Raw genomic sequence first — 24,628 nt, forward strand, 5'->3', positions numbered from 1 at the left:
CCTGGCAGAAACCCTTTTGTTAATCAAGGAGTAACATCTGCTACGTGCCACTAATCCCCCCCAAGCAGCCCCCTTCTAGACTGTCTGCCTTTCGAGTTAAAGGGCAGACAGGATTTGTGCTTAGTAGACATGTATGCTTGAATGTGTTTTTCACACTTGTATTGTGTTTATCCAGACCGTAGGGGGCGCTGTCTACCCGTTACATATAGGCTGCAAGTTCCAGGAAGACGTGAATGAGTACACATGTAGTTTATGGCCCGACTACAATGTACAGTACACCATCTGTGGCTCAGACAGCTGCTTGAAGGACTCCTGTTAGAGGGCCTGACACTTCACCGCTTTGATGAACAGTTTATCCTCCTCCACTACACACAACAGGGGGGGAAAAAAAACAAGTACAGTATACACATTTTATAACTAACATACTATGAATGTGGAGGAGTCCAATGTTCCAATTGTACGATCTCAGAGAACTTTCAGGAATTATGCCCTGAGGGAATTGGAAGCGTGGGGTTCTTAATCCTGTTTAAGGCAACGTTCAAAATTTGGAAAAATCTAGCAGGTTTCTTATGCCTACACATCCCTACGTGATTGAGTCAAGAAATTATATCCATTGCTGGAATATATCTTAACAGGCTAATCGCAGGCATTTGCACACCACCAGTGGCACTAGGCTAGCCAGCAGCTAGCTTGCAAGCTAATGGGCTTGGGCCTAGTAATAAGTGACAAGCGATTGCGCCGGATAAACACTGATGTAAACCAATGCGCTCAAGTTCTCATATCGTGCAGTTGGCCCGACATATTGCTGTCCCGACACATTGTATATTCAAATAAAATGACAAACTGAATAATATGAAATTCAGATCTTCCTGAGACAACCACAATTATGCCATTCTTAATATTCAATACAATAAAAAAAAAACGACGAAACACAAATTCAAAAATGATGGATTAGACCAAAAATTTAAAAGCATCTTTTTTTTCATGAATCTCACTGGGTGGGCATTCTGACAATATGGACAACTACAGGTAGAGTCACACGTTGGATAATCACACAAAGCTGAGATAAAAAAAACAGTAACATGAAAACGACTAATTTGCATTTTCAATAAGTTTGCACATTAACCAGAAGTGTATTTTGAGTTTAGAAACTCATTTTTACGATACTGCATGTAACGTAAGCAGCAAAGTAAATATGCACTACTACAGTTGGAGTCACAAGATGGATAAACACACAAAGCCGAGAAAAAAGAAAAAAAAAACGGTAACAAGAACAGGTCTAATTTGCATTTTCAATGAATTTGCACATTAACTGGAAGTGTACTTTGCTTCTAACAGTTAATGTCGATAAATCGTGCAACTGTGGTCCCACAGAATAAATGTCAATTTACAACATTTTGCTCAAGAGCCCTTCAAACGATCCCCCTTTGCATCGCGTGACAAAACTGCAAAAATATTTTCGATAAATATCATTTAGTACATTCTGTTTTTCATTTCATACAGTAAGTGTGCCCTGTAGTACAGTTGGAGTCACAAGATGGATAAACACACAAAGCCGAGAAAAAAGAAAAAAAAAAACCGGTAACAAGAACCGGTCTAATTTGCATTTTCAATAAATTTGCACATTAACTGGAAGTGTACTTTGCTTCTAACAGTTAATGTCGATAAATCGTGCAACTGTGGTCCCACAGAATAAATGCCAATTTACAACATTTTGCTCAAGAGCCCTTCAAACGATCCCCTTTTGCATCGCGTGACAAAACTGCAAAAATATTTTCGATAAACATCATTTAGTACATTCTGTTTTTCATTTCATACAGTAAGTGTGCCCTGTAGTACAGTTGGAGTCACAAGATGGATAAACACACAAAGCCGAGAAAAAAGAAAAAAAAAAAACGGTAACAAGAACCGGTCTAATTTGCATTTTCAATAAATTTGCACATTAACTGGAAGTGTACTTTGCTTCTAACAGTTAATGTCGATCAATCGTGCTACTGTGGTCCCACAGAATAAATGTCAATTTACAACATTTTGCTCAAGAGCCCTTCAAACGATCCCCTTTTGCATCGCGTGACAAAACTGCAAAAATATTTTCGATAAATATCATTTAGTACATTCTGTTTTTCATTTCATACAGTAAGTGTGCCCTGTGCCACAGATGAAAAATGCTTCCCAGTGTGCCTCAAAGTGCTTAACGTGACTGTTGCAGGGAGGTTTCCTGAGTGCCCTACGCCTTCTCACCGTCCATGTACGCCTGCACCGACCGCCACAGGGCCCGGATGTTGCCCTCGCCGAAGCCGCTCGACCCCCGGCGCTCGATCAGCTCCAGGAAGAAGGTGTCCTCGGCAAAGAGGGGCTTGGAGAACACTTGCAGGAGGTACCTGGGGAGGAGACATCAGTAATAGCAGATACAGTAGGGCTGAGCGGTATGCTCTTGAAAATCAAATACACAATTTTGATTATTTCTCTCAAAAAATCATGATGATTCCTCACTAGAGATAGACAAATGTGGTTTTTTTCGATGACGATACCGATTATTAGTAGTCAAGCAGGCCGATAACCGATATCTGGAGCCAATATTAATTTTCAGCAAAAAAGAAAATATTGGCGTCAAATTCTAAAAAAACATTTAAACTCTTAACTTTGAAACGTTTTTAAGCGTATATTTATTGAACAATTTTTCAGATTTCCATAATGGGTTTTTTTTTTTTTTATGATAAATGTTTTCCAATATACATCTTTGTGGTAAAATTCTAACAAAAAAGGAGCTCCCAAGGTCATCAGCATGTCTTCAAAATTTAAATAAAAATTTAAATAGCTCCTTTTCAACAGTAAAGAAAGTCCTCCAAATGTCCAAAGTTTTTTCAAATAAATAGTTGCTTCAATTTAACACAGTTTTAAATTGATTTAAGCAGCTCTGAAGTACGGCAGCAGCTTAGAAAAAAAATATCACTATGCTGGATGAGGAAAAGCAAACGGCCTGCACAAAAACTTCATGAATCGATTGATTGCTGATTCCTTTCCTAGCCCTAATATGAGATCACCTCTGCTGCGGGTCGGCGTCCAGAAGAATGCCGTGCCGCGCCAGTTTCTGGGCGTCCTGTCCTGCGTCCTCAATCTCCTGCAGTTTTCCCACCTGTCATGCACAGGCAAAAGGTTAGTTGGACAAAATAGCAATTATTTTCTGACAGTCAACAATTTGAGAAATGATTTCCGCGTTTATTTATTTTTAGAATTTTCCATTTTCCTCATAACAGTTTGCACAAACCTCAGTATAGTAGGCAGGCGGCGGAGAGAAGAAGCGCACACCGGCATCGGCCATGTTGTGCGCTGCCTCCACGATGTCGCCCGTGTACAGCCCGATGTGCTGGATCCCCGCCGCTCGGTGCTCCGCCAAGAAAGTGTCCACCTGGTTACTGCCTGGTGGGATGTGCGAGAACATTGAGTTTGACCTGGGTAATCCTAAACATTGAATTTACGGTCATCTTGTTTGTCGTTTCAATATGTGCTCTGCTTTCGTCGCCACCTTGCTCAGGCAGCGACTCGGCAACGACAAACTTGCAGCTGGGCTCGTTTTGCAGCGCGCCGGGCAGCGACAGGCCCGACTCGCCGCATTTCCAGTACTCCATGGCGGATAGGCGGAGGCCGATGCCCTTCTGGTTGATGACAAAGCCACTGTCTTCCTCGTCGTTTCTGAAACGACGCAACGAGCACAGCGACAATGCATCAACTGGGAGACGCAGCCAAATGCCACTGAACTTGTAACTAGTTTGAGTTATTTTCATACATTTTAAAACGCTCAGCCCTAATTTGAAACTCAATGATTTTGAGCCTTCTCACCGATGGATGAAGAACCTCTGGAAGCCAAACATTTGCTGGTACCAACTCAGGACTTGCGGGCTGGTGCCGGTGGGACACGCGTAGGTGATGTGGTCCACATGGGTGACAGCCTCCGGGCGGTGCTGCTGCTCCTCTTGGCCGCCTTCCTTCACCGGGAAGCCGGGCAAAAAGCTCCCCTGGTACTCGCTCTTGTCGATCAACGTGTGGCACACGTTGCCCACAACGGAGCGCAGCACGGCGTAGGTGACCTGGCCCTGGTGGTCCTCCACGGTGGTGGGCGGCACCGGGAAGATGCAGCCCAGCCGCCGAAGAGCCTCGAACGAGGCGTGAACGTCGTCCACCTCGAAGCACACATTGCAAACCGTGTCCACCGGGTAGTGCGGGGGGATGTCGTAGAGACACCCCGACAGGTGCTGCTCCCCTGCCGCCTGCGGTTTGACATTGAGCCGGGAAGAGTCTCCTCGGTTCGCCCTCTCGTTGACGACAAACACCGCCGCCCCGGTTCTGAAGGCCAGCTGCCGGGTCCGCTCCGTCAGCCTGCTGGCGAACAAGTTGAACTTGAATTTGTTCGTAAAGTCGCTGGCCAATTTGTCCACGTTGGAGACGTGCAGAGAAACGTGGTGCATCCGTCTCACGGAAGCCGCCATGTCGCTTGCGGGAATCACCCTTTTGTGGGAAGTCACCGATTTGGGCGCGTCTATATATACACTTCATGACAGTTGGTTGACAATTTATTTCTAATAATGTTTTTCAAATTATAACTTTTATCAACGCCTACTTTACAAATGTACTCAATATTGACACGAGGTGATGTAATGTTTGTGATTTCCGCACCACTGATAGTCGTGCCAAAAACGTTATTTGCGGTTGTTGAAACGGCCAGGCATTTCGCGTTTGAAATACGCTCATCTGTATAATTCTGTGCCATAAACATTTATTGATTTGTGGATGCATTCAAATCACGTTTACGCATATGGCACAGCCCAGTGGCTGGGGCGCGGTGGTGACTTTTGGAAGACGACGTGTGCATAAACTGTATAATATTAGGAATTCTTGCCAATGACGAGTTTAGTATGGTAATCTAAATAATCAATATACATGCTTGCTAATACCTTGCTATTAGTACCCAGTGCCTTTTTAACCCAAGTGTCTTGCTCGAGCGTTTATGTGACGTTTATGAACCTGCTACCATATGTCGAGAACATCAAAGTTGCGTCAGTGTGCCACCGGAAGTGGTGCATCATGAAAATACAAGCAAAAGCAAAAGTGCTGTGACTGACAAGAGACAGATGGATACTTTCGTCATCCCATGAGGAAAATAAGATTGTCACCGCGATAATATTCACAATTACACCTAAAAGTATTTTCTACAGACATTATTAAATAGTCCATATAATTTAACAAAATCACCATAAAAACACAATGTGTCATTTGCTTCCTTGAATAGTCACATTTCCGGTTCAAGTGAACGCCTTGTGATGATGTCACTGGGGTCAATAATGCCATTTGTACTCTTCCTATAGCCACGAAATGTAATATTTAATAATTATTCAAAATGTTTGTATATACATAATAGACGGTACACTTAGATCATACCAGTTGTATGTTTGATACACAGCAGTGTTGCTCCCCGAAAATGCGCCTTTCATGAAAATCCAAATGTCACAGTACATTGAACACCCCGTGATTCTCTGTCGCAGTTTTTTTCAACCGACGTGCAGTGAACGCAACCCCGTTGTCTTCCCGCTCTCGTCCAATCGCGATCAGCGCTGGGCCAGCTGATTTGTGACGTCACCGGTCCCAGCGTTTATTTGGGCTCAGGCTAGTCTCTGCGTCGACGCCATTAAACACCATAATCTGGGGTCATGTAAAAAACAAAACAAAAACAAGACAACAAAACAAAACAAATTCGAGGCTATTCACAGGCCCGGCCGACGGACGGGCTCTTTCTTCGGAGTGGTGAACGTGTCCGTCGAGGTAAACATGTGAGAGGACAAAAGGCGTTTTAATACGTCGGGTCGGGATAGATTTGACCGTGTAGTAGGCGGCGGCGGCGGAGGAGGAGGAAGAAGAGGAACCCAAGAAGAAAAAGGGTTGATTGTGGTTCTCCCAAAACGTTTAAAAGAGACGGTAAGAGATTGGCACATTTCCTAAATACTAAAAATGATTTGCATCGTGTCATGGCGAAATGCGTCGTCAGCTTAGCTCAGTATGCTAAGATCGTTAGCTCACGCGCCACCGTAGTATTTCAACATTACCATTGTAGCCTGTAAACAAAGGCTTATTTGCTGTTGTGGGCCATACAAATTGATGGGACTCGCTGCATCTGCACCCCGAGCCCCGCGTTTGACATGACATGTGCCATAAATAGTCACAGAAACTATCAACACGATCCCTCACAGAGCTACTCGATCAAAGTGGTTTACAAACTTGAATCTCGCAGACAAGCCGGGCAAGATCCTTTTTCCATGAATACCCGTTGGAAAACTTTCTAGGCGGTTATACTGCATTGTCATTTAAATTCTAATCTCTTCTGATTTTGCTACGATTGTAGAAGTTGATGCATGATGTGCTCAGCGGGCCGCATAAGGTAACACTATCTGTTGCCCTGCAGGTGACCCACAATGACGGAGCCAAGGGAGAAATGGGCCTGTGACTACTGCACCTTCGAGAACTGGCCCTCCGCCACCAAGTGCACCATGTGCCGCGCTCACAGGTCCCGGGGGCCCATTATCACGGAGGAACCGTACAAGAGCGGGCCCGACTTGGACCCGGTGCGCCGCTCGTGGGACCTCCCCGCCAGCGAGGGCGGCAGCGGCAGCCTCCTCATCTGCCCGGACTCCAGCGCTAGGCCCCGCGTCCGGCCGGCCAGCATGGCGGAGCTCGCCACCAAGTGGTCCTGCCACATGTGCACCTACCTGAACTGGCCTCGAGCCGTCCGCTGCACGCAGTGTTTGTGCCAGCGCCCCAAAAGCGGCAGCCCCACCGAGTCGCCCCACGCCTCCGGGTGCCGCCCGGCGCCGCCCCAACCTGCCGTGGACCCGTGCGAGGAGTACAACGACCGCAACCGCCTCAACACCCGCCAGCAGTATTGGACGTGCTCGTCATGCACTTACCAGAACTCGCCCATTGCACTCACGTGCGTGGTGTGCGACCACCCGCGGGCCATCGAGCTGGCCGTCCCGTCCAACGAGCGCTCGCCCGTCATCAACGAGCAGGACCGGGCGCGTTGGAGGGGCGGCGTGGGCGGCTGCAGCACCAGTGTGGGTCCTCTGGGCCAGAGGAGGTCGCCTCCTTTGGCCAAGACGGACGACAGAGTCCAAATGGACTTTCAGAGGATCGAGGTGGCGGCGGGAGCTGTGAGCGGCAAGGAGGAGCAGGAGATGGACTTCAAGAAGCTCAAGCAGATACGAAACCGCATGAGGAAAACGGACTGGCTGTTTCTTAGCGCCTGTGCCGGTGAGTTTGTCTCGTATTCGGACCTCGCGCGAGCCTCCTTCATGCGGAGATGATGTCAAATTTGCCTTTTCGCACAGAACCAAGAGAAGCAGGATTTGTACATGTGCGCGACACGCAATTCTGCAATCAGGCATATTCGATTTTCAGGTGGTCTCGGTGCACCTAAAATGTATTGTTGTGATGGCACAGTGGGGGGGGCGGGGGGGGTGACGTTGCAGTAAAACAGGCCAAAATCCAGATGTCCGGCGGGGCCAAAGACGATTTTAAAGAAATGAATTTTTGAATCGAGACGCAAACATTTCTACAGAGGTAAATGCTGTCATTTCCATGGCTAATGACAATTCCAGCATCTGGTGTGACCTCCAAAATACATTTCCAATTCGTCAGTGGACAGAATGCTACTACCTCTGCCTTAATTTGAAGCCAAGAAAAACAGCGGTGTATATGTTCGGAATGAGTGCTTGGCCAACTGATTAGCTCGTGAAAGCGGCAAACTTGCCGTCCTTGCTGCAGCCGGCGCGCGGCGGGCGACTCTGACACGGCGCCTTTAGCGCCTCCACTGAAGAGGGTTCTTTGAGGAGCTCAGAGGGGGCGCCGGGTGGCCCAGCTGCTGGCCACGCGATGAATGGGCCCGTCTGGGCATGGGCAGAGCGGCCACAAGGACCTCCTGGATGGCGCTCAAAACAACCCCCGCCCCCTTCCTCGTAAACACCGCCAAAAAAAAAACAAAACAAAGGCGTCACATGACCGCCGAGCCTTCCTCTTGACTTTTGCCCTCTTTTGAGTAAAATCATTCCCCCCAAGTTGATATGGCCTTAAAATAGAATTTTGCACAAAAAAAAAAAAAAAATCCAATAATGTATTTTCCCCTGCCAGCGTCAATTTGTGCCCATTTCTACAGAACTAATTGGAAAAGGATGATGAGGAAAGAACATAAGTGTGACCTGATAGAAATGTCCCTTTTGTCAAAAGATGTTCTCACCGCAGGGTTTTTCCTGGCTCGAGAGGTGGTTAAAAAGATTTTTGGCAGCTAATGTGAAAATGAACTCTCTGAAAAATCTCCCTTTTGTCAACGCGTATATAAAAAAAAAAAAACAGGCGTTTTCCTGCCTCAAATGGATTGTTGTATTTGCATGTGCAGACTTTTATTGTTCCTTTAATGGACTGTCGCAATCTCGACTTGGAAAAAAACGTCTCGCTTATTGTACGAGGTAAATGCCAGGCCAGTAGTCGGCGCAGCTGACTTCTTAACGCACGCGAGATTTTCGACAAAACCGTATTGCCCCGTAGACGTTTTGTTTGACTTTGTCTCGTCCGTTTTGGAATGTACGACATCACCTTTTTTAAACCAGGAAGTAGTCTGCCAACTCTAACCACACAAATCCGAACGTTCCGCAACGTTATCTCATCTTTGTTGACAGTCACGATCAGTCTTGGCACAGAGCACCGTTCTAGTTACTGTTTCGCTTTTTTTTCCATGTCAGGTGACACACGCGCACAAACACACACACACACAGACGTTGCGTTTTCCGAGGTTCCCAGCAGTACAGGAAGTGTCCGGCGCCTTTGAGGGCGGCAGAGCACTTCCTCAAGCAACGGCACAAGTCCGTCCGCACGTTCCATTTGATCATTTCAGAGAGAAAAAAAAAGAAAAAATGTTCACAAAAATCTGATTTTATTCCATTTTTTTCCTGTATTTGTCTATAAAAAAAAATGGGCTCGATATCGTTCAAGCTAAGTTTTGCAAGCTGCTATCAATTTATGCAATTTATTTAGCAAAAAAAAAAAACAACAACAAAGTTTTCACCTGTGAAAGGTTACTCCAAGTTGACTTGCGCAACGGCATGCGGCACAATGTGCCAACATCCTTGCGTTTTCCTTTTCTTGCCGTCCCCACGCATGTCATTTGTGACTTTGACCGTTGCCGTATGGGCGCGGCTCCAAGTGGGCGTGTCTTGAAAGCTGAGATCATTTTCTTTTTGATGATACCAAAAACCTCCTGTCTGAAATATGGCTCCCCGCCACTCATTTTGCTGCGTGTTTTCTTTCTTTCTTTCTTTTTCCCTCTCTCTGCCGCAGGCGTGGTGGAAGGAGACCTGGCCACGGTGGAGGCGTACAAGTCGTCGGGCGGCGACATCGCGCGGCAGCTGACCGGCGACGAGGTGCAGCTGCTCAACCGGGCGTCGGCGTTCGACGCGGGCTTCACGCTGGTGCACTTGGCCATTCGCTTCCAGAGGCAGGACATGCTGGCCGTCCTGCTCACCGAGGTCAGCCCGGCCGCTTTGACCTGGCCTTTTTGCCGCGCCGACGTCACGTCGTCACGCTCTCAAACGTAGTGGTGTGCGGGCGCCCTCTGGCGGTACGCCGACGAATCGCCGAGTTCAATATTGGAAAGGGCGACAAAAGGTCACATGTCATTTTAAGGCTGCCTTGCCTCGGTAGGAGAGCGCGTGGCTTTCATCCACTCACGACTCGGCGAACATAAGAAAGACGACAGCGGGCGTTGACGTTTTCAAGTGTTATTGACGACGACCCCCCCACCCCCCGCCCAGGTGAATCAGCAGGCGGCCAAGTGCATCCCGTCCATGGTGTGTCCCGAGCTGACGGAGCAGATCCGCCGTGAGATCGCCGCGTCGCTGCATCAGCGCAAAGGCGACTTTGCCTGCTACTTCCTCAGCGACCTGGTCACCTTCACGCTGCCCGCCGGTGACGCCCCCGACGACACCCCCCCCCCCCCTTTTTTTTTCGTCACGTTGCGTCCTCCATTTTCTAACTGCCGTGTCGCGCCCGCAGACATTGAGGACCTGCCTCCCGCCGTCCAGGAGAAACTCTTTGACGAGGTTTTGGATCGGGACGTGCAGAAAGGTGAGCCACCCGGCATAGCGCGGCTCTTGCCGCCAGACGTCGGACGCCTCCCATCGTCTGGCGTTTCCCGCGCAGAACTGGAGGAAGAGTCGCCGGTCATCAACTGGTCGATGGAGCTCGGCACGCGCCTGGACAGCCGCCTGTACGCGCTGTGGAACCGCACGGCCGGCGACTGCCTGCTGGACTCGGTTCTGCAGGCCACCTGGGGCATCTACGACAAGGACTCGGTCCTGCGCAAGACGCTCCACGACAGCCTGCACGACTGCTCGCACTGGTGCGTGGGCAAAATGGCCAAAAGTGACTTTCTTTATTGATTGATTGATTGATTTTTGGTGCGTCTGTAGTGAATGACGTCATCATAAGCAGCCCCCCCCCCAAAACACTTGTCAGCTTGTAGTGGCTTAAAACTGAGTTTCCTGTTGACAAATTCAAAATAAAAAAACAAGTCCCTGATCCACTGGTAGGTCTCGTTGAGGTTCAGCGTCCTAACAATGACTTTTTAATTTTTTTTTATAGGTTTTACACTCGCTGGAAGGAGTGGGAATCGTGGTACTCGCAAAGCTTCGGTCTTCACTTCTCCTTGCGGGAGGAGCAGTGGCAGGAGGACTGGGCCTTCATCTTGTCTCTGGCCAGCCAGGTGAGTCCCGTCGCAGTGTGGCAACGTTCGCGTCGCTCGCCGCCATTTTACCGGCCCGAGGGCGCGAGAATAACGCGAGCTGAGGGAAAGCCGCCTGGGCCGCCGCGTCTGACGTCTGCGCTCTTTTTTGTTGTGCGGTCGCAGCCCGGGGCAAGTCTGGAGCAGACCCACATTTTCGTGCTGGCGCACATCCTCCGCAGGCCCATCATCGTCTACGGCGTCAAGTACTACAAAAGTTTCCGAGGGGAGACGCTAGGATTCACCCGATTTCAAGGTGAATTTACAGTCTTGATGTCAGACTTTATTCACTCACGACAAGACAAAGTTACTACTCATATGAAGTATGGAAAGTAAACACAATTAAACACAGTATCTGGACTAGTCTTTTTTATTTTTTTAATCTGAAGGTTTGGAATAATATCCCCCCCCCCAAAAAATGACCACATTGATTCCGAATGGAATAAAAATACGGTCTTTATTTGACTTGAAATATTTGATGGTCCTTTTCTATATTACATTTATATTTGTTTTTCCATTGCGCTGTTTAGCCAGATTGCCTTTTTTTTCCCAATCAGGATATTTCAGGCACATTTGAAACTATTTTTTCTTCAATATTTCTTTAAAAATGGGAATATGTTTTTTTTAAATGTACAAATATATTTTTGATTCAGTACCCATATAGTGAGTTTTTTGAAAATATTTTAATTGGCCATTTTTCCATGAAAGCAGTACACACATTTTTTTTTTAAAAGGAAGAATATACCGAGGATCCGCTCTCCTCCAGCATGCGGCGTAATGCAGTTTGTTTGCGCGCGCGTGTGTGTGTGTGTGTGCGCGCGCGCAGGCGTGTACCTGCCGCTGCTGTGGGAGCAGAGCTTCTGCTGGAAGAGCCCCATCGCGCTGGGCTACACGCGCGGCCACTTTTCGGCCCTGGTGGCCATGGAGAACGACGGCTACGGCGACAACCGCGGCGCGGGCGCCAACCTCAACACGGACGACGACGTCACCGTCACCTTCCTGCCTCTGGTGGACAGCGAGCGCAAGCTGCTGCACATCCACTTCCTGTCTGCGCAGGAGGTACCGTGCGCCATTGAAAATTGAAAATCGATGACCTCGACTCGGGTTGTTCCTAAATGGCAATCGCAAATGCGTTCCCCTGAAAGCCTGCGTGTGCTTTTCCCTCCAGATGGGCAACGAGGAGCAGCAGGAGAAGCTTCTGCGCTCGTGGCTGGACTGCAGCGTGACGGACGGCGGCATGCTGGCCGCCGTGCAGAAGAGCTCGCGGCGCCGCAACCACCCGCTGGTCACGCAGATGCTGGAGAAGTGGCTGGACACGTACCGGCAGATACGGCCCTGCGCCGCGCTCTCCGACGGCGAGGACGACGACGACGAAGACGAGTGAGTCGAAGCACGCTTAAGAGAAAACAAGCAAACGGGGACACTTTTCCCAAGGACTCTTTGGCCGCCTTCCCAAAGTCTTTACAAGTGCATGTGTTGCCACGGGGAAATCCAATCGTCCACATCACAGACTTCCAAAGTACTTATTATTTAATCATGAAGAAAACTGCACTAGTTTTTTTTTTTTCTTGTTTGTTTGTTTGTTTTTTTTCTGTGTTTGCAACTTGCCTGACAGACATTTAGCCGACAACCCCCCCTCGAGCCCACCCGACCCGTTTGATCATTCTTGAAGCTATTTATTCTTTATGTTGTTTTGCACAGATTAACAGCTGCATTCTGTGAGGGAGGGAGGGGTGGGATCCGGGGTGCAGTTTACTGACATTTTCACATTGAGACGCAGTTGCTCGGAAGTGGCGGCGACTTGAAGGGAGTAGCGACGGCTTTCTCTTTCAACAGAGTGCATTCATATGATTAAATTTGATTCACTTGCATCTTCGTTTTTCCTCCCTCTCCCTCATGTCCCTGTAAGGTGGAACTTGCTGCTGGATCTGGAGCTGAGAAAAAAAAAAAAAAATTGCAAATGTGAGGTCATAATAAAAGATGTAGGCTGCCGATTAGGGGCGTAACGGCATACGTGGATGTATTAATACATTTCGGTACGGCAATGTTTCGGTTCGGTCCACTTGCGTACTTATGTTTCTGAACAGTTTTTATTATTCATAAATGCATGGATAAATGTCATTATTATGGCATACGCAAACAAGCCAGAGCCCGAAGGTCCCCACCCCCCCCGTGTACTGCGGTCTCATGTTTGGGAACATTTTGACTGTTCCTGTTAAAATCGCCGATGGGGAAAGGTACGTGGATAAAAGTCCCCAAGTTGCGTGCCGACATTGCCGCCGTGTTGCTGGTAGCGCCTTTAACATAATAACGCACTTAAAACGGCATCATCCGACCGTGAATGTTTCTTCCACGAGGAAGAACAAAACAAAAACCAAAAAAAAAAAGGATGTTTTTACATCCTCAAACACTTTGGTGCCCTCCTGTGGCAACCGAAATGAAACCCCACAACTCGGAAACAAGATGTTTCAGAATATTTTTTATTGAATTTTTTTTATTTATTTATTTTTATTGGAACTGCACTGAATGCTAAATGTTCACCTGATACAAGAAACAAATACAAATACTCACGCTAAAAACAAAAGCATACTTGCTGGGGGGCTGCCTCGCTCTGCTATGATCATCGCCACACTACGGACAGGAGTTTTCTGCTATTGCTTTTGACAAGAGTACAGGATGAGCCTCAACAAAGAAAATAGTAGAAGAAGGGGAAGGAGGAAGTGGAGCACACGGGACGATGCTTAGAGGAACATCCAACTAATCGATAGCAATCTAACAAGACTCTGCCAAATTCATCAAACACTGGAGATGTGACTTGGTTTTTTTTTTCAGTTTTTCTTGAATCCATGGACAAAACAGCAAAAAAAAAAAAAAAAAAAAGGGCAGGGAATTCCTGAGTTGTTAAGTTTGCCGTCACCCTTTCCTTATCACGCTGGAGGAACATTGGAATTAATCAACAATCAAGTGCACATTGTTTTTTTTTTTCCATTGTTGCACCTGCTAATTACTATTTTAGCTCAATTTCTTTCCTTTTTAGTAGATATTATTTTTTAAATGTTTACAATAATGCGGAGTGGGGGCCTAAACAACACACATTAGTTACAGAAGATGGCAGGGTCAAAGGGCGGCGGCTCAGGGATAGAGGACAAAAAGGGTGGGGGTTTCCAAAATCAAGTCTGCAGTGGTGGGTGCCAAACTCCCCTCCAAAAAAAAAAAAAAAATTACAAAGACGGTAAAAGTACAAATTCCACCGGAACCTCTGGGAATGGGGGCACTGTCTCTTGGTCCCGGTTGAAGTAGAGGGTGGATGTGGTGAGGGGCCATAGATGGAGAGGGGAGGGGGGAGGAGGGCCCGGCGGTCCCTTCTGGCCGCTATTGCTCGGTGAGGTGTTCTCTGGGCTCGCCGTGTTTGGAAGGCTGGTTGGGCGACGGGGCCTGCGAGGGGTGAGTACCGGAGGGCAGGGTGTGGGCGATGGGCAGCCCGCCGGGCACCATGCCCTCTAACGTCCCGGGGAGGCCGCCCGGCGCCACGCCCACCACGCCTGGCGGGTATCTGGTGGAAGGCGGAGCAAAACAAGTTACTTCCCAAAACTGCACAATTGAAATGAACAAAAAGCCTGGCGAGGCAAGGTTTCCCTCTACTGGCTGTCCACATGTATCGCAAATTGGTTTTTAAGAAGAGTTTTTTCACGAGTACAATTTAGCCAAAATGTGCTTTTATCATTGGCTTAAGTCATTTAAAGTAAAATTTAGAAAGTGGTTGAGTAACTATAAATTTGAATCAATCCATTTTCATTCAAATTTGAATTTGAACACATTGAAATGAATTCAAATTATTGCAATGTTTTATGAATGTTTCTTTTTCATTCTTCAAATGGTTGGATTTAAAGTGTGTGGGTGATGACACAGAAGTGCAAGAGTGGTTTGAAAATAATTGAGAGCAAACTCCGGTGGAGCCTAGCGGGACGAAGGACAAAAAAACTCACTCGAACGTCTGACAACCCCAAAATAACAAAGCAGAAAAACACTGAGCGTGACTGCAGCCGTCATGCTTTACTGTCAAACTTGAGTTTTTTTATATGTTCATTCCACAATTGGGGAGGACATTTCCTGTCTGAAATTGCCAGTAATCCTTGTTTCAAAGTACTGCTAACTTGTTTTGTGCGTTAAGTGTGAAAACAATAGCGATTGCTGCGCCAATCAGATGAACGAACTCCCATCTCGATCGACCGCGTGACGTTTACAACGGCTCTCCGGAGGCGTGTCACGCGGTTGTAACACGGCTGATGTGATGAACGGGGCGGAGCACCAAACGGACGGTTGGAATAGATCACGCCGCATGTCAACAGGTGACCGGAGAGCTTCATTCCCAACGACCAAAAAGTCTCCACGTAAACCCGACTAATGTTTGAACTGTCCTCCAATTTTGGAATGACCCATATGTCCACTAGGGGGGGTTGAAGGGTTTGTGAAGGGGGAGCGCACGCACAGGTGGGTGGCGGTCTAGTATCAACTCGCAGTGCATTTACCTGCTCCCCATCTAGGCATTTATTTTGTCTTGGGGAACGCCGGCAGTGGCGGCCGGCAGCGTTTGGTTGACGTGGCTGCGTGGAACGACAACAACAACAACAACAACAACAATGTGGACATGACCACAACGCACTGGCGTGCCGGCATCGTCCTCACACGCCACACAGCATTCCACGTACGTTTCTGTATATAATGTCAAACGCATGCATCGCCACATTTGCTCATTTTTGTGGAGACGCGTGCTTCTTGGTTGGACAGCGTTTAAGATGAAACTCCCATTTGTAGAGATTTCTCAAGTGAAACATTCATCTATCGTATTGTTCTCCATTTAAAATGCTGAATTCACTGCAACTTTGTTTCTCCTGCGTAATGGTGAATGAGCTGTTGCATTTTCGTGAGGTCACCTGTAGGCGGCGCCGTTGAGTTCGGGGTGAACGGCCGGCTGGTCCATCACGGCCCAGGGCGCCGTGGTGACAAAGAACTCCTTGTTGACGCAGTTTCGTAAGCTGTCCGGGATGCGGCCTGTCGCGCGGCACAAGCAAAAGAAGACATTGGTTGCCCGCCGGCTGCCCGGCAACGCGCTCGGGCGGGCGCCACCCACCCGTGATGGCCCTTCGGATCTCCGTGGCGGCGGCTTCCCTCATCTCCAGGGACGCCTGCTCGCTGTACCAGGCCGTGTGAGGCGTGCAGATCAGGTTGGGCGCGTCTTTCAGGGGACCTTGAGCAAAGCTGGACACAAATATTTGACATAGTTGAGAGCATTTTCTTTACGTCGCCACACAATACGCATACATTTATTTCTAACTTGACTGGTTTTTTTTGTTTTGTTTTCGTCCCCGCGAGACAGACCTAAAGGGCTCGGTCTCATGGACGTCCAAGGCAGCCCCGCGTATCCGTCCCTCCTTCAGGGCCTGGGCCAGGGCCTTCTCGTCCACCAGGCCGCCCCGGGCTGTGTTCACCAGGAACGCTCCCTGACGCATCTGCGCGCGCGCACACACAAAAGGACAAGTATTGCGTAAGAAGCATTTCCACTTGTCATGCAGTTCCCCCGACTCTGCAGCAGGTGGCAGCGTGCTCCTACCATGTTCAAAGATCCTTGACGTGAAGGTACAGTATTATGACAAATATGTTCGAAAAATCATAGAAAATATGTGAAAACAATTGCTGAGTGGTAAGCAAACATGTGTAAGAAAATAGACCAAAATAAGGGGTTAGAAAATGTGAGACCATTTTTGTGTTGAAGCTTGCGCAATAATGCAGCTCAAGAGGGGGGGGGGGGGGGGGGCGCAAGCGAGTGCGAAGTGGTGTGAGGTGCGCACCTGTTTGATGGTGAAGTCGTTGATGAGGTGGTGGTTGTGCTCGTTGAGGTTGCAGTGCAGGGAGACGCAGTCGCTCTGGTACAGCAGGTCCTGCAGCGTGTAGACGCGCTGCACGCCCAGCGAGCGCTCCAGCCCGTCCTGCAGGTACGGGTCGTAGAAGAGCACGTTGAAGCCGAACACCTTCGCCCGCACCGCCACCGCCTGCCCCGAGCGACCTGGCGACGACAGCCGGGGAGACAACGCCGGCGGGTTAGGGGGGTACGGCTCGCTTGGCCATCGGGGGGGGCCGTTCGACGGCAGCAGTGACGCTCGTTAGCTGGGGGTTAGGCTTTCAAAGCAAGGTTTCAGACTGGCCTTAGGTTTCAAAATTGGGCGACAAACTAGGATTAGGGGTTGAGAGTAGTGTTTTCGATTAGGGGTAAAGTTAAAAAGAAGTTTCGAAAAAGGAGGCAAGGTTAAGGCGTTTTATTAAAACAATAGGGAAGGGTATAGTAGGGCGTGTTTTTTTCGAAAAACGAGGTAAGGGTATAGTCAGGTATTTTTTTTTTTCGAAAAACGAGGTAAGGGATACCCTTACCTTTTTTTTTTTTTTTTTTAAATCAGGTAAGGGTATATAGTAAGGTCTTTTTTTTTTATTTTTTTTTTTCAAAAAAATTGAGGTAAGGGTATATATATACCCTTACTTTTTTTTTTTTTTTTTTTTTAAACGAGGTAAGGGTATAGTCATTTATTTTTTTTATTATTATTTTTTTTTCAAAAAACGAGGTAAGGGTATAGAAAGGTATTTTTTTTCTCCGAAAAACGAGGTAAGGGTATACCCTTACTTTTTTTTTTTTGTTTTTTTTAAAACGAGGTAAGGGTATAGTCAGTTATTTTTTTTTCAAAAAATTGAGGTAAGGGTATACCCTTACTTTTGTATTTATTTACTTATTTATTTATTTCTTTTTTTTTAAAAACGAGGTAAGGGTATACCATTACCTTTTTTTTTTAAATGAGGTGAGGGTATATAGTAAGGTCTTTTTTCTTTTTTTTTTTTTTTTTTCAAAAAAATCGAGGTAAGGGTATATATACCCGTTTTGTTTTTTTTCTTACTTTTTTTCAAAAATCGAGGTAAGGGTACACCCTAACCTTTTTTTTGTTTTATTTTTTTAAATTAATTTTTTTAATTAATTTTTTTTTTTCAAACGAGGTAAGAGTATAGTAAGGTATTTTTTTTCTCCGAAAAACGAGGTAAGGGTATACCCTTCCTTTTTTTTGTATTTTTTTTTTATTTATTTTTTTTTTTTTTTAAGAAAACGAGGTAAGGGTATAGTTAGGTATTTTTTTTTTCTAAAAACGAAGTAAGGGTATACCCTTACTATTTTTTGTATTTTTTTATTTATTTTTTTTAAAACGAGGTAAGGGTATAGTCAGGTATTTTTTTTTTCGAAAAACGAGGTAAGGGTATACCCTTACCTTTTTTTTTTTTTTTTAAATCAGGTAAGGGTATATAGTAAGGTCTTTTTTTTTTTTTTTTTTTTTTTCAAAAAAATCGAGATAAGGGTATATATATACCCTTACTTAATTTTTTTTTTTTTTTAAACGAGGTAAGGGTATAGTCAGTTATTTTTATTTATTTTTTATTTTTTCAAAAAATCGAGGTAAGGGTATACCCTTACTTTTTTATTCATTTTTTAATTTTTTTTATTTTTTTAAAAACGAGGTAAGGGTATAGTAAGGTATTATTATTTTGAAAAACCATGTAAGAGTACACCCTTACTTTTTTTTTTTTTTTTTTTTTTTAAAAACGAGGTAAGGGTATAGTCAGGTATTTTTTTTTTCGAAAAACGAGGTAAGGGTATACCCTTACCTTTTTTTTTTTTTTTAAATGAGGTAAGGGCATATAGTAAGGTCTTTTTTTTTTTTTTTTCAAAAAAATCGAGGTAAGGGTATAGTCAGTTATTTTTATTTATTTCTTTTTTTTTCAAAAAATCGAGGTAAGGGTATACCCTTACTTTTTTATTTTATTTATTTATTTTTTTAAAAACGAGGTAAGGGTATAGTAAGGTATTATTTTTTTGAAAAACCATGTAAGGGTACACCCTTACTTTTTTTTTTTTTTTTTTAAAAACGAGGTAAGGGTATAGTCAGTTTTTTTTTTTTTTTTTCAAAAAATCGAGGTAAGGGTATACCCTTAACTTTTTTTTTTTTTTTTTTTTTTTTTTTAAAAACGAGGTATGGGTATAGTCAGGTATTTTTTTTTTTTCAAAAAACGAGGTAAGGGTATACCCTTACTTTTTTTTGTATTTTTTTTTTTTTTTTTTTTTAAACGAGGTAAGGGTAAGGTGTTTTGTTTTTTTCAAAAATCGAAGTACATTTTTTTCAAAAATGAGGTAAGGGTATACCCTTACCTTTTTTTTTCGAAAAACGGGATAAGGGTAGTAAGGTGTATTTTTTTATTTTTTTTTTTCGAAAAATGAGGTAAAAAACGACTATGCATAGTAGGGGTATAGTAAGGTGTTTTTGTGAAAAAAATGACCATAAGGAGTTTTCTCATAACTGATCATTACTTTGCACAACTTTTTTTTGTTTCAAAAAAGTAAACATTGTTTCTATTTTGTAGGCACGGGGATTTGAACCAGGGTGCAAGGATGTACCACTCTGCTGACCACAGTGGAAATGACAGTGGCTCTCATTGCAAACTTGACTGGCAAGCTGAGAGCTCAAGACATTCAACCTTATTTGAATAAAAAGGCTAGTGTGGAAAATTTCTTGATTAAATAAAGACTATTGTGTAAAGCTGAACTGTGGAATAAGAAAGAACATTGTGTAAAGGTGCATTATGGTATAAAAAGGACATTGTAAAAAATATGGAATTGAAAGTCCATTGTGGCGTAGTGGCATGTTTAGTAAGGCTGTTTTTAAAAACTGGTAATTACTTTGTGTAATAAAAAAAACAAACACTGTTCCAACTTTGTCAGCATGGGGATTTGAACCAGGGTTCAAGGATGTACCACTCTGCGTCTTTGACCACTCAACCACAGTGGAAATGACAGTGACACTTCTTGCAAACATGTCTTTGGCAAGCTGACAGCTCATGACCTTTGAAGAGAAAAGGACGAGGAGACTCAGTTCCCATCAGCTGCTCGCTGGTTGAGAGGAAAGAATTCCGCATTGTTCTACTGAGGTCCACGGTTCAAACCCCGCAGTAACTCGGTGCAATTAGTGACTTTCAAAAACGAGGTAAGGGTATCATAAGGCGTTTTTATTTGAAAAACGAGGTAGTAAGGCTATTTTTTTTTTTAAAAGTAGTAAGGCGTTTTTTCGAAAAACGAGGCAAGGGTAGAGTAAGGCGTTTTTTTTTGTTTTTTTAAAATTATGTGAGCGTATAAAACGGCCTTGCCTTTTTTTTCAAAAAACGAGGTAAGGGTATAGTAAGGCGTTTTTTTTCGAAAAAAGTGGTAAGGGTAGTTAGGCGCTTTTTTCGAAAAACGTGGTAAGGGTATATATAGTAAGCCGTTTTTGTCAGAAAAACGTGGTAAGGGTATACTAAGGCATTTTTTTTTTTCGAAAAAAGTGGTAAGGGTATAGTAAGGCGTTTTTTTTCGAAAAAAGTGGTAAGGGTATAGTAAGGCGTTTTTTTTCGGAAAAGCGAGGTAAGGGTATATAGTCAGGCGTTTTTTTCGAAAAAACGTGGTAAGGGTACACTAAGGCGTTTTATTTTTTGTTTAAAAAGTGGTAAGGGTATAGTAAGCCGTTTTTGTCGGAAAAACGTGGTAAGGGTATACCCTTGCCTTTTTTTCGAAAAAAAGTGGTAAGGGTATAGTAAGGCGTTTATTTTCAAAAAAAGTGGTAAGGGTTTATATAGTAAGGCGTTTTTGTCGGAAAAACGTGGTAAGGGTATAGTAAGGCGTTTATTTTTTTAAAAAAAACTGGCAAGGGTATAGTAAGGCATTTTTGTCGGAAAAACGTGGTAAGTGTATACCCTTGCCTTTTTTTCGAAAAACGAGGTAAGGGGATAGGAAGGCGGTTTTTTTTTTTCGAAAAAAGTGGTAAGGGTATAGTCAGGCGTTTTTTTTTTCGAAAAAACGCGGTAAAGGTATAGTAAGGCGTTTTTTTTTTTTCCGAAAAAAGTGTTAAGAGTATAGTAAGGCGTTTTTTTTTCGGAAAAACGAGGTAAGGGTATCGTAAGGCGTTTTTTTCGAAAAAAAAAATGGTAAGGGTATAGTAAGGCGGTTTTTTCGAAAAAAGTGGTAAGGGGATAGGAAGGCGGTTTTTTTTTTCGAAAAAAGTGGTAAGGGTATAGTCAGGCGTTTTTTTTCGAAAAAACGTGGTAAGGGTATAGTAACGCATTTTTGTCGGAAAAACGTGGTAAGGGTATAGTAAGGCGTTTTTTGTTTAAAAAGTGGTAAGGGTATAGTAAGGCGTTTTTGTCGGAAAAACGTGGTAAGGGTATACCCTTGCCTTTTTTCCGAAAAACGAGGTAAGGGTATAGTCAGGCGTTTTTTTCGAAAAAAAAAGTGGTAAGGGTATAGTCAGGCGTTTTTTTCGAAAAAACGCGGTAAGGGTATGGTAAGGCGTTTTTTTTCGAAAAACGAAGTAAGGGTATCGTAAGGCCTTTTTTTTTTCGAAAAAAGTGGTAAGGGTAGAGTAAGGCCTTTTTTTCGAAAAAAAGTGGTAAGGGTATATAGTAAGGCGTTTTTATTTGAAAAACGAGGCAAGGATAGAGTAAGGCGGGTTATTTTCGAAAAATTATGTAAGCGTATAAAACGAGGTAAGGGTATACCCTTACCTTTTTTTCGAAAAACAAGGTAAGGGTATAGTCAGGCGTTTTTTTCGAAAAAAAAGTGGTAAGGGTATAGTCAGGCGTTTTTTTTTTCGAAAAAACGCGGTAAAGGTATAGTAAGGCGTTTTTTTTTTCCGAAAAAAGTGTTAAGAGTATAGTAAGGCGTTTTTTTTTCGGAAAAACGAGGTAAGGGTATCGTAAGGCGTTTTTTTCGAAAAAAAAAATGGTAAGGGTATAGTAAGGCGTTTTTTTCTAAAAAAGTGGTAAGGGGATAGGAAGGCGGTTTTTTTTTTTCGAAAAAAGTGGTAAGGGTATAGTCAGGCGTTTTTTTTCGAAAAAACGTGGTAAGGGTATAGTAACGCATTTTTGTCGGAAAAACGTGGTAAGGGTATAGTAAGGCGTTTTTTGTTTAAAAAGTGGTAAGGGTATAGTAAGGCGTTTTTGTCGGAAAAACGTGGTAAGGGTATACCCTTGCCTTTTTTCCGAAAAACGAGGTAAGGGTATAGTCAGGCGTTTTTTTCGAAAAAAAAGTGGTAAGGGTATAGTCAGGCGTTTTTTTTCGAAAAAACGCGGTAAGGGTATGGTAAGGCGGTTTTTTTCGAAAAACGAAGTAAGGGTATCGTAAGGCCTTTTTTTTTTCGAAAAAAGTGGTAAGGGTAGAGTAAGGCCTTTTTTTCGAAAAAAAGTGGTAAGGGTATATAGTAAGGCGTTTTTATTTGAAAAACGAGGCAAGGATAGAGTAAGGCGGGTTATTTTTGAAAAATTATGTAAGCGTATAAAACGAGGTAAGGGTATACCCTTACCTTTTTTTCGAAAAACAAGGTAAGGGTATAGTCAGGCGTTTTTTTCGAAAAAAAAGTGGTAAGGGCATAGTCAGGCGTTTTTTTCGAAAAAACGCGGTAAGGGTATGGTAAGGCGTTTTTTTTCGAAAAACGAAGTAAGGGTATCGTAAGGCCTTTTTTTTCGAAAAACGAAGTAAGGGTATCGTAAAGCCTTTTTTTCGAAAAAAAGTGGTAAGGGTATATAGTAAGTCGTTTTTATTTGAAAAACGAGGCAAGGATAGAGTAAGGCGGGTTTTTTTCGAAAAATTATGTAAGCGTATAAAACGAGGTCAGGGTATACCCTTGCCTTTTTTTTCGAAAAACGAGGTAAGGGTATAGTCAGGCATTTTTTTAAGAAAAAACGCGGTAAGGGTATAGTAAGGCGTTTTTTTTTTTCAAAAAAACGTGGTAAGAGTATGTTAAGGCGTTTTTATTTGAAAAACGAGGCAAGGATAGAGTAAGGCGTTTTTTTTCGAAAAATGTGGTCAGGGTATAGTAAGGCGTTTTTTTTCCGAAAAAAGTGGTCAGGGTATACCCTTGCCTTTTTTTCAAAAAACAAGGTAAGGGTATCGTAAGGGTTTTTTGGGGGGAAAAACGAGGTAAGGGTATCGTAAGGCGTTTTTTTCTAAAAAAAAGTGGTAAGGGTAGAGTAAGGCGTTTTTTTTCCGAAAAATTATCTAAGCGAATAAAACGAGGTAAGGGTATACCCTTACCTTTTTTTCGAAAAACGAGGTAAGGGTATAGTCAGGCGTTTTTTTCGAAAAAAAGTGGTAAGGGTATGTTAAGGCGTTTTTATTTGAAAAACGAGGCAAGGGTAGAGTAAGGCGTTTTTTTTTTCAAAAAATTATGTAAGCGTATTAAACGAGGTAAGGGTATATACCCTTACCTTTTTATACGTGCCTTTTTTTCGAAATACCAGGTAAGGGTAGTCAGGCGTTTTTTGCGAAAAATGTGGTAAGGTGTTTTTTTTCTAAAAAACGTGGTAAGGGTATAGTAAGGCGTTTTTATTTGAAAAACGATGCAAGGGTAGAGTAAGGCATTTTTTTTTCTCGAAAAATTATGTAAGCGTATAAAACGAGGTAAGGGTATTTATAATCAGGCGCTTTTTTCGAAAAAAGTGGTAAGGGTATAGTAAGGCGGTTTTTTTTTTAAATGTGGTAAGGGTATAGTAAGGCGTTTTTATTTGAAAAACGAGGCAAGGGTAGAGTAAGGCGGGGTTTTTTTTCCGAAAAATTAGGTTAGTACATAAAACCAGGTAAGGGTATACCCTTACCTTTTTTTTTGAAAAATGAGGTAAGTGTATATCTAGTCAGGCGTTTTTTTCTAAAAAAGTGGTAAAGGTATAGTAAGGCGTTTTTTTTTCTTCAAAAAACTAAGTCAGGGTAAAGTAAGGCGTTTTTTTCGAGAAACGAGGTAAGGGTATACCCTTAACTTTTTTTCCAAAAATGATGTAAGGTTATATACCCTTACCTTATTTTCGAAAAAATAGGTAGGTAAGGTAATATGACCATGAATAATTAAAGCGTTGAAAAAAAAGAAAAGGGCAGTGTATAGTTGAGGCGTTTTTTTAGGCTTTTAAACTAGGGTTAGTGTTTCAAAGTAGGGTTCAAAACTAGAATAAGTAGGGTTTTTAACTGGACTTATGATTTCAAAGTGGTGTTTCAAACTAGGGTTCAGGTTTCAAGGTAGGATTTTAAACTCATGTTAGGGTTTCAAAGTAGGGTTTTAAACTAATGTTAGGGTTTCAAAGTAGGGTTTTAAACTAGGGTTAGTGTTTCAAAGTAGTTTTAAACTAGTGTAAGGCTGTTAAAGGAGGGTTTCAAACTATGGTTGGTGTTTCAAAGTAGGGTTTAAAACCAGGCTAACCCTGGTTTTGGAAGTGAGGTTTAAAACTAGGATTAGGTTTTCAAAGTAGGGTTTTAAACTAAGGCTTGGGTTTCAAGGTAGAGTGTCAAAGTAGGGGTAGGATTTCAAGATCGGTTTAGGTGAGGGTTTCTTTGCTTTTCCACAAACAAGCTGTCGTTCAACCAATTTTATTTCATTTATTTATCTTTTTTGCTTTGGCAACAAATGGCGGTGCTTTGGCGGCACGTTCACTCACCAAATCCAATGAGGCCCAAGGTTTCTCCGCGAATGCGCGCGGCGCCGGATGCCACCTCCCGGATCTGCTCCACGCTCTGGACCCGCGTGCCCTCCCGGAGAGCCTGGTAGAGCCACGTGTTCCGCCGGTACAGGTTGAGCACGTGGCACAGAGTGGAGTCGGCCGTCTCCTCCACGGCCGCCGACGGGATGTTGCACACGGCGATGCCTGTTATTGGTTACCGTGACCCCAAAAGAGAATTTTTTTTTTTTGTTGATTTGGAATTGGGCATTT

At 44.0% G+C, this 24,628-nt stretch overlaps 3 protein-coding genes across 8 annotated transcripts in view; 1 reads left to right on the plus strand and 2 right to left on the minus strand.

Annotated features, from left to right (window-relative positions):
• Nucleotides 1–700: 700 nt before the first annotated feature.
• hpdl (4-hydroxyphenylpyruvate dioxygenase-like) lies at nucleotides 701–5,533 on the minus strand. Of its 2 annotated transcripts, XM_086016509.1 has the most exons (6): nucleotides 5,437–5,533; nucleotides 3,841–4,380; nucleotides 3,527–3,693; nucleotides 3,269–3,420; nucleotides 3,045–3,136; nucleotides 701–2,381 (listed from the first exon to the last, which is right to left on the minus strand). In XM_086016509.1, the coding sequence occupies exons 1-6, from the start codon at nucleotides 5,511–5,513 to the stop codon at nucleotides 2,228–2,230; spliced, it is 1,182 nt and encodes a 393-aa protein (XP_085872635.1). In that variant the 5' UTR covers nucleotides 5,514–5,533; the 3' UTR covers nucleotides 701–2,227. The 2 variants fall into 2 exon arrangements, with proteins under 2 accessions (XP_085872635.1, XP_085872634.1); XM_086016508.1 differs by lacking the exon at nucleotides 5,437–5,533 and having other exon boundaries at nucleotides 3,841–4,552.
• On the plus strand, nucleotides 2,210–12,690 carry zranb1a (zinc finger, RAN-binding domain containing 1a). Of its 4 annotated transcripts, none has more exons than XM_086016499.1 (13): nucleotides 2,210–2,377; nucleotides 3,028–3,156; nucleotides 3,258–3,456; nucleotides 3,536–5,817; nucleotides 6,455–7,299; nucleotides 9,379–9,566; nucleotides 9,852–10,005; nucleotides 10,093–10,164; nucleotides 10,240–10,438; nucleotides 10,681–10,801; nucleotides 10,946–11,075; nucleotides 11,646–11,878; nucleotides 11,988–12,690. In XM_086016499.1, the coding sequence occupies exons 5-13, from the start codon at nucleotides 6,465–6,467 to the stop codon at nucleotides 12,201–12,203; spliced, it is 2,148 nt and encodes a 715-aa protein (XP_085872625.1). In that variant the 5' UTR covers nucleotides 2,210–2,377; nucleotides 3,028–3,156; nucleotides 3,258–3,456; nucleotides 3,536–5,817; nucleotides 6,455–6,464; the 3' UTR covers nucleotides 12,204–12,690. The 4 variants fall into 4 exon arrangements, with proteins under 4 accessions (XP_085872625.1, XP_085872626.1, XP_085872623.1 ...); XM_086016497.1 differs by having other exon boundaries at nucleotides 2,211–2,377; nucleotides 3,536–5,970; XM_086016500.1 differs by lacking the exon at nucleotides 3,536–5,817.
• A 593-nt stretch (nucleotides 12,691–13,283) lies between these two features.
• LOC147128800 (uncharacterized) overlaps nucleotides 13,284–24,628 on the minus strand; it is a 31,490-nt gene continuing 20,145 nt past the window's right edge. The window contains exons 4-10 of one of the 2 annotated variants that reach the window (XM_086016489.1): nucleotides 24,356–24,562; nucleotides 16,669–16,883; nucleotides 16,199–16,329; nucleotides 15,951–16,078; nucleotides 15,754–15,871; nucleotides 15,349–15,423; nucleotides 14,229–14,372 (exon numbers count right to left, since the gene is read on the minus strand). In XM_086016489.1, the coding sequence (XP_085872615.1) occupies nucleotides 15,360–15,423; nucleotides 15,754–15,871; nucleotides 15,951–16,078; nucleotides 16,199–16,329; nucleotides 16,669–16,883; nucleotides 24,356–24,562 (863 nt within the window). In that variant the 3' untranslated portion in view covers nucleotides 14,229–14,372; nucleotides 15,349–15,359. Of the gene's footprint in view, nucleotides 14,373–15,348; nucleotides 15,424–15,753; nucleotides 15,872–15,950; nucleotides 16,079–16,198; nucleotides 16,330–16,668; nucleotides 16,884–24,355; nucleotides 24,563–24,628 lie in introns of both variants that reach the window. The other variant, XM_086016487.1, reaches the window with a different exon arrangement.

Source organism: Filicampus tigris, chromosome 19 (assembly GCF_054856515.1).
Source record: "Filicampus tigris isolate MCC_2025a chromosome 19, RoL_Ftig_1.0, whole genome shotgun sequence".
In the NCBI taxonomy this organism is placed as follows: Eukaryota; Metazoa; Chordata; class Actinopteri; order Syngnathiformes; family Syngnathidae; genus Filicampus; species Filicampus tigris.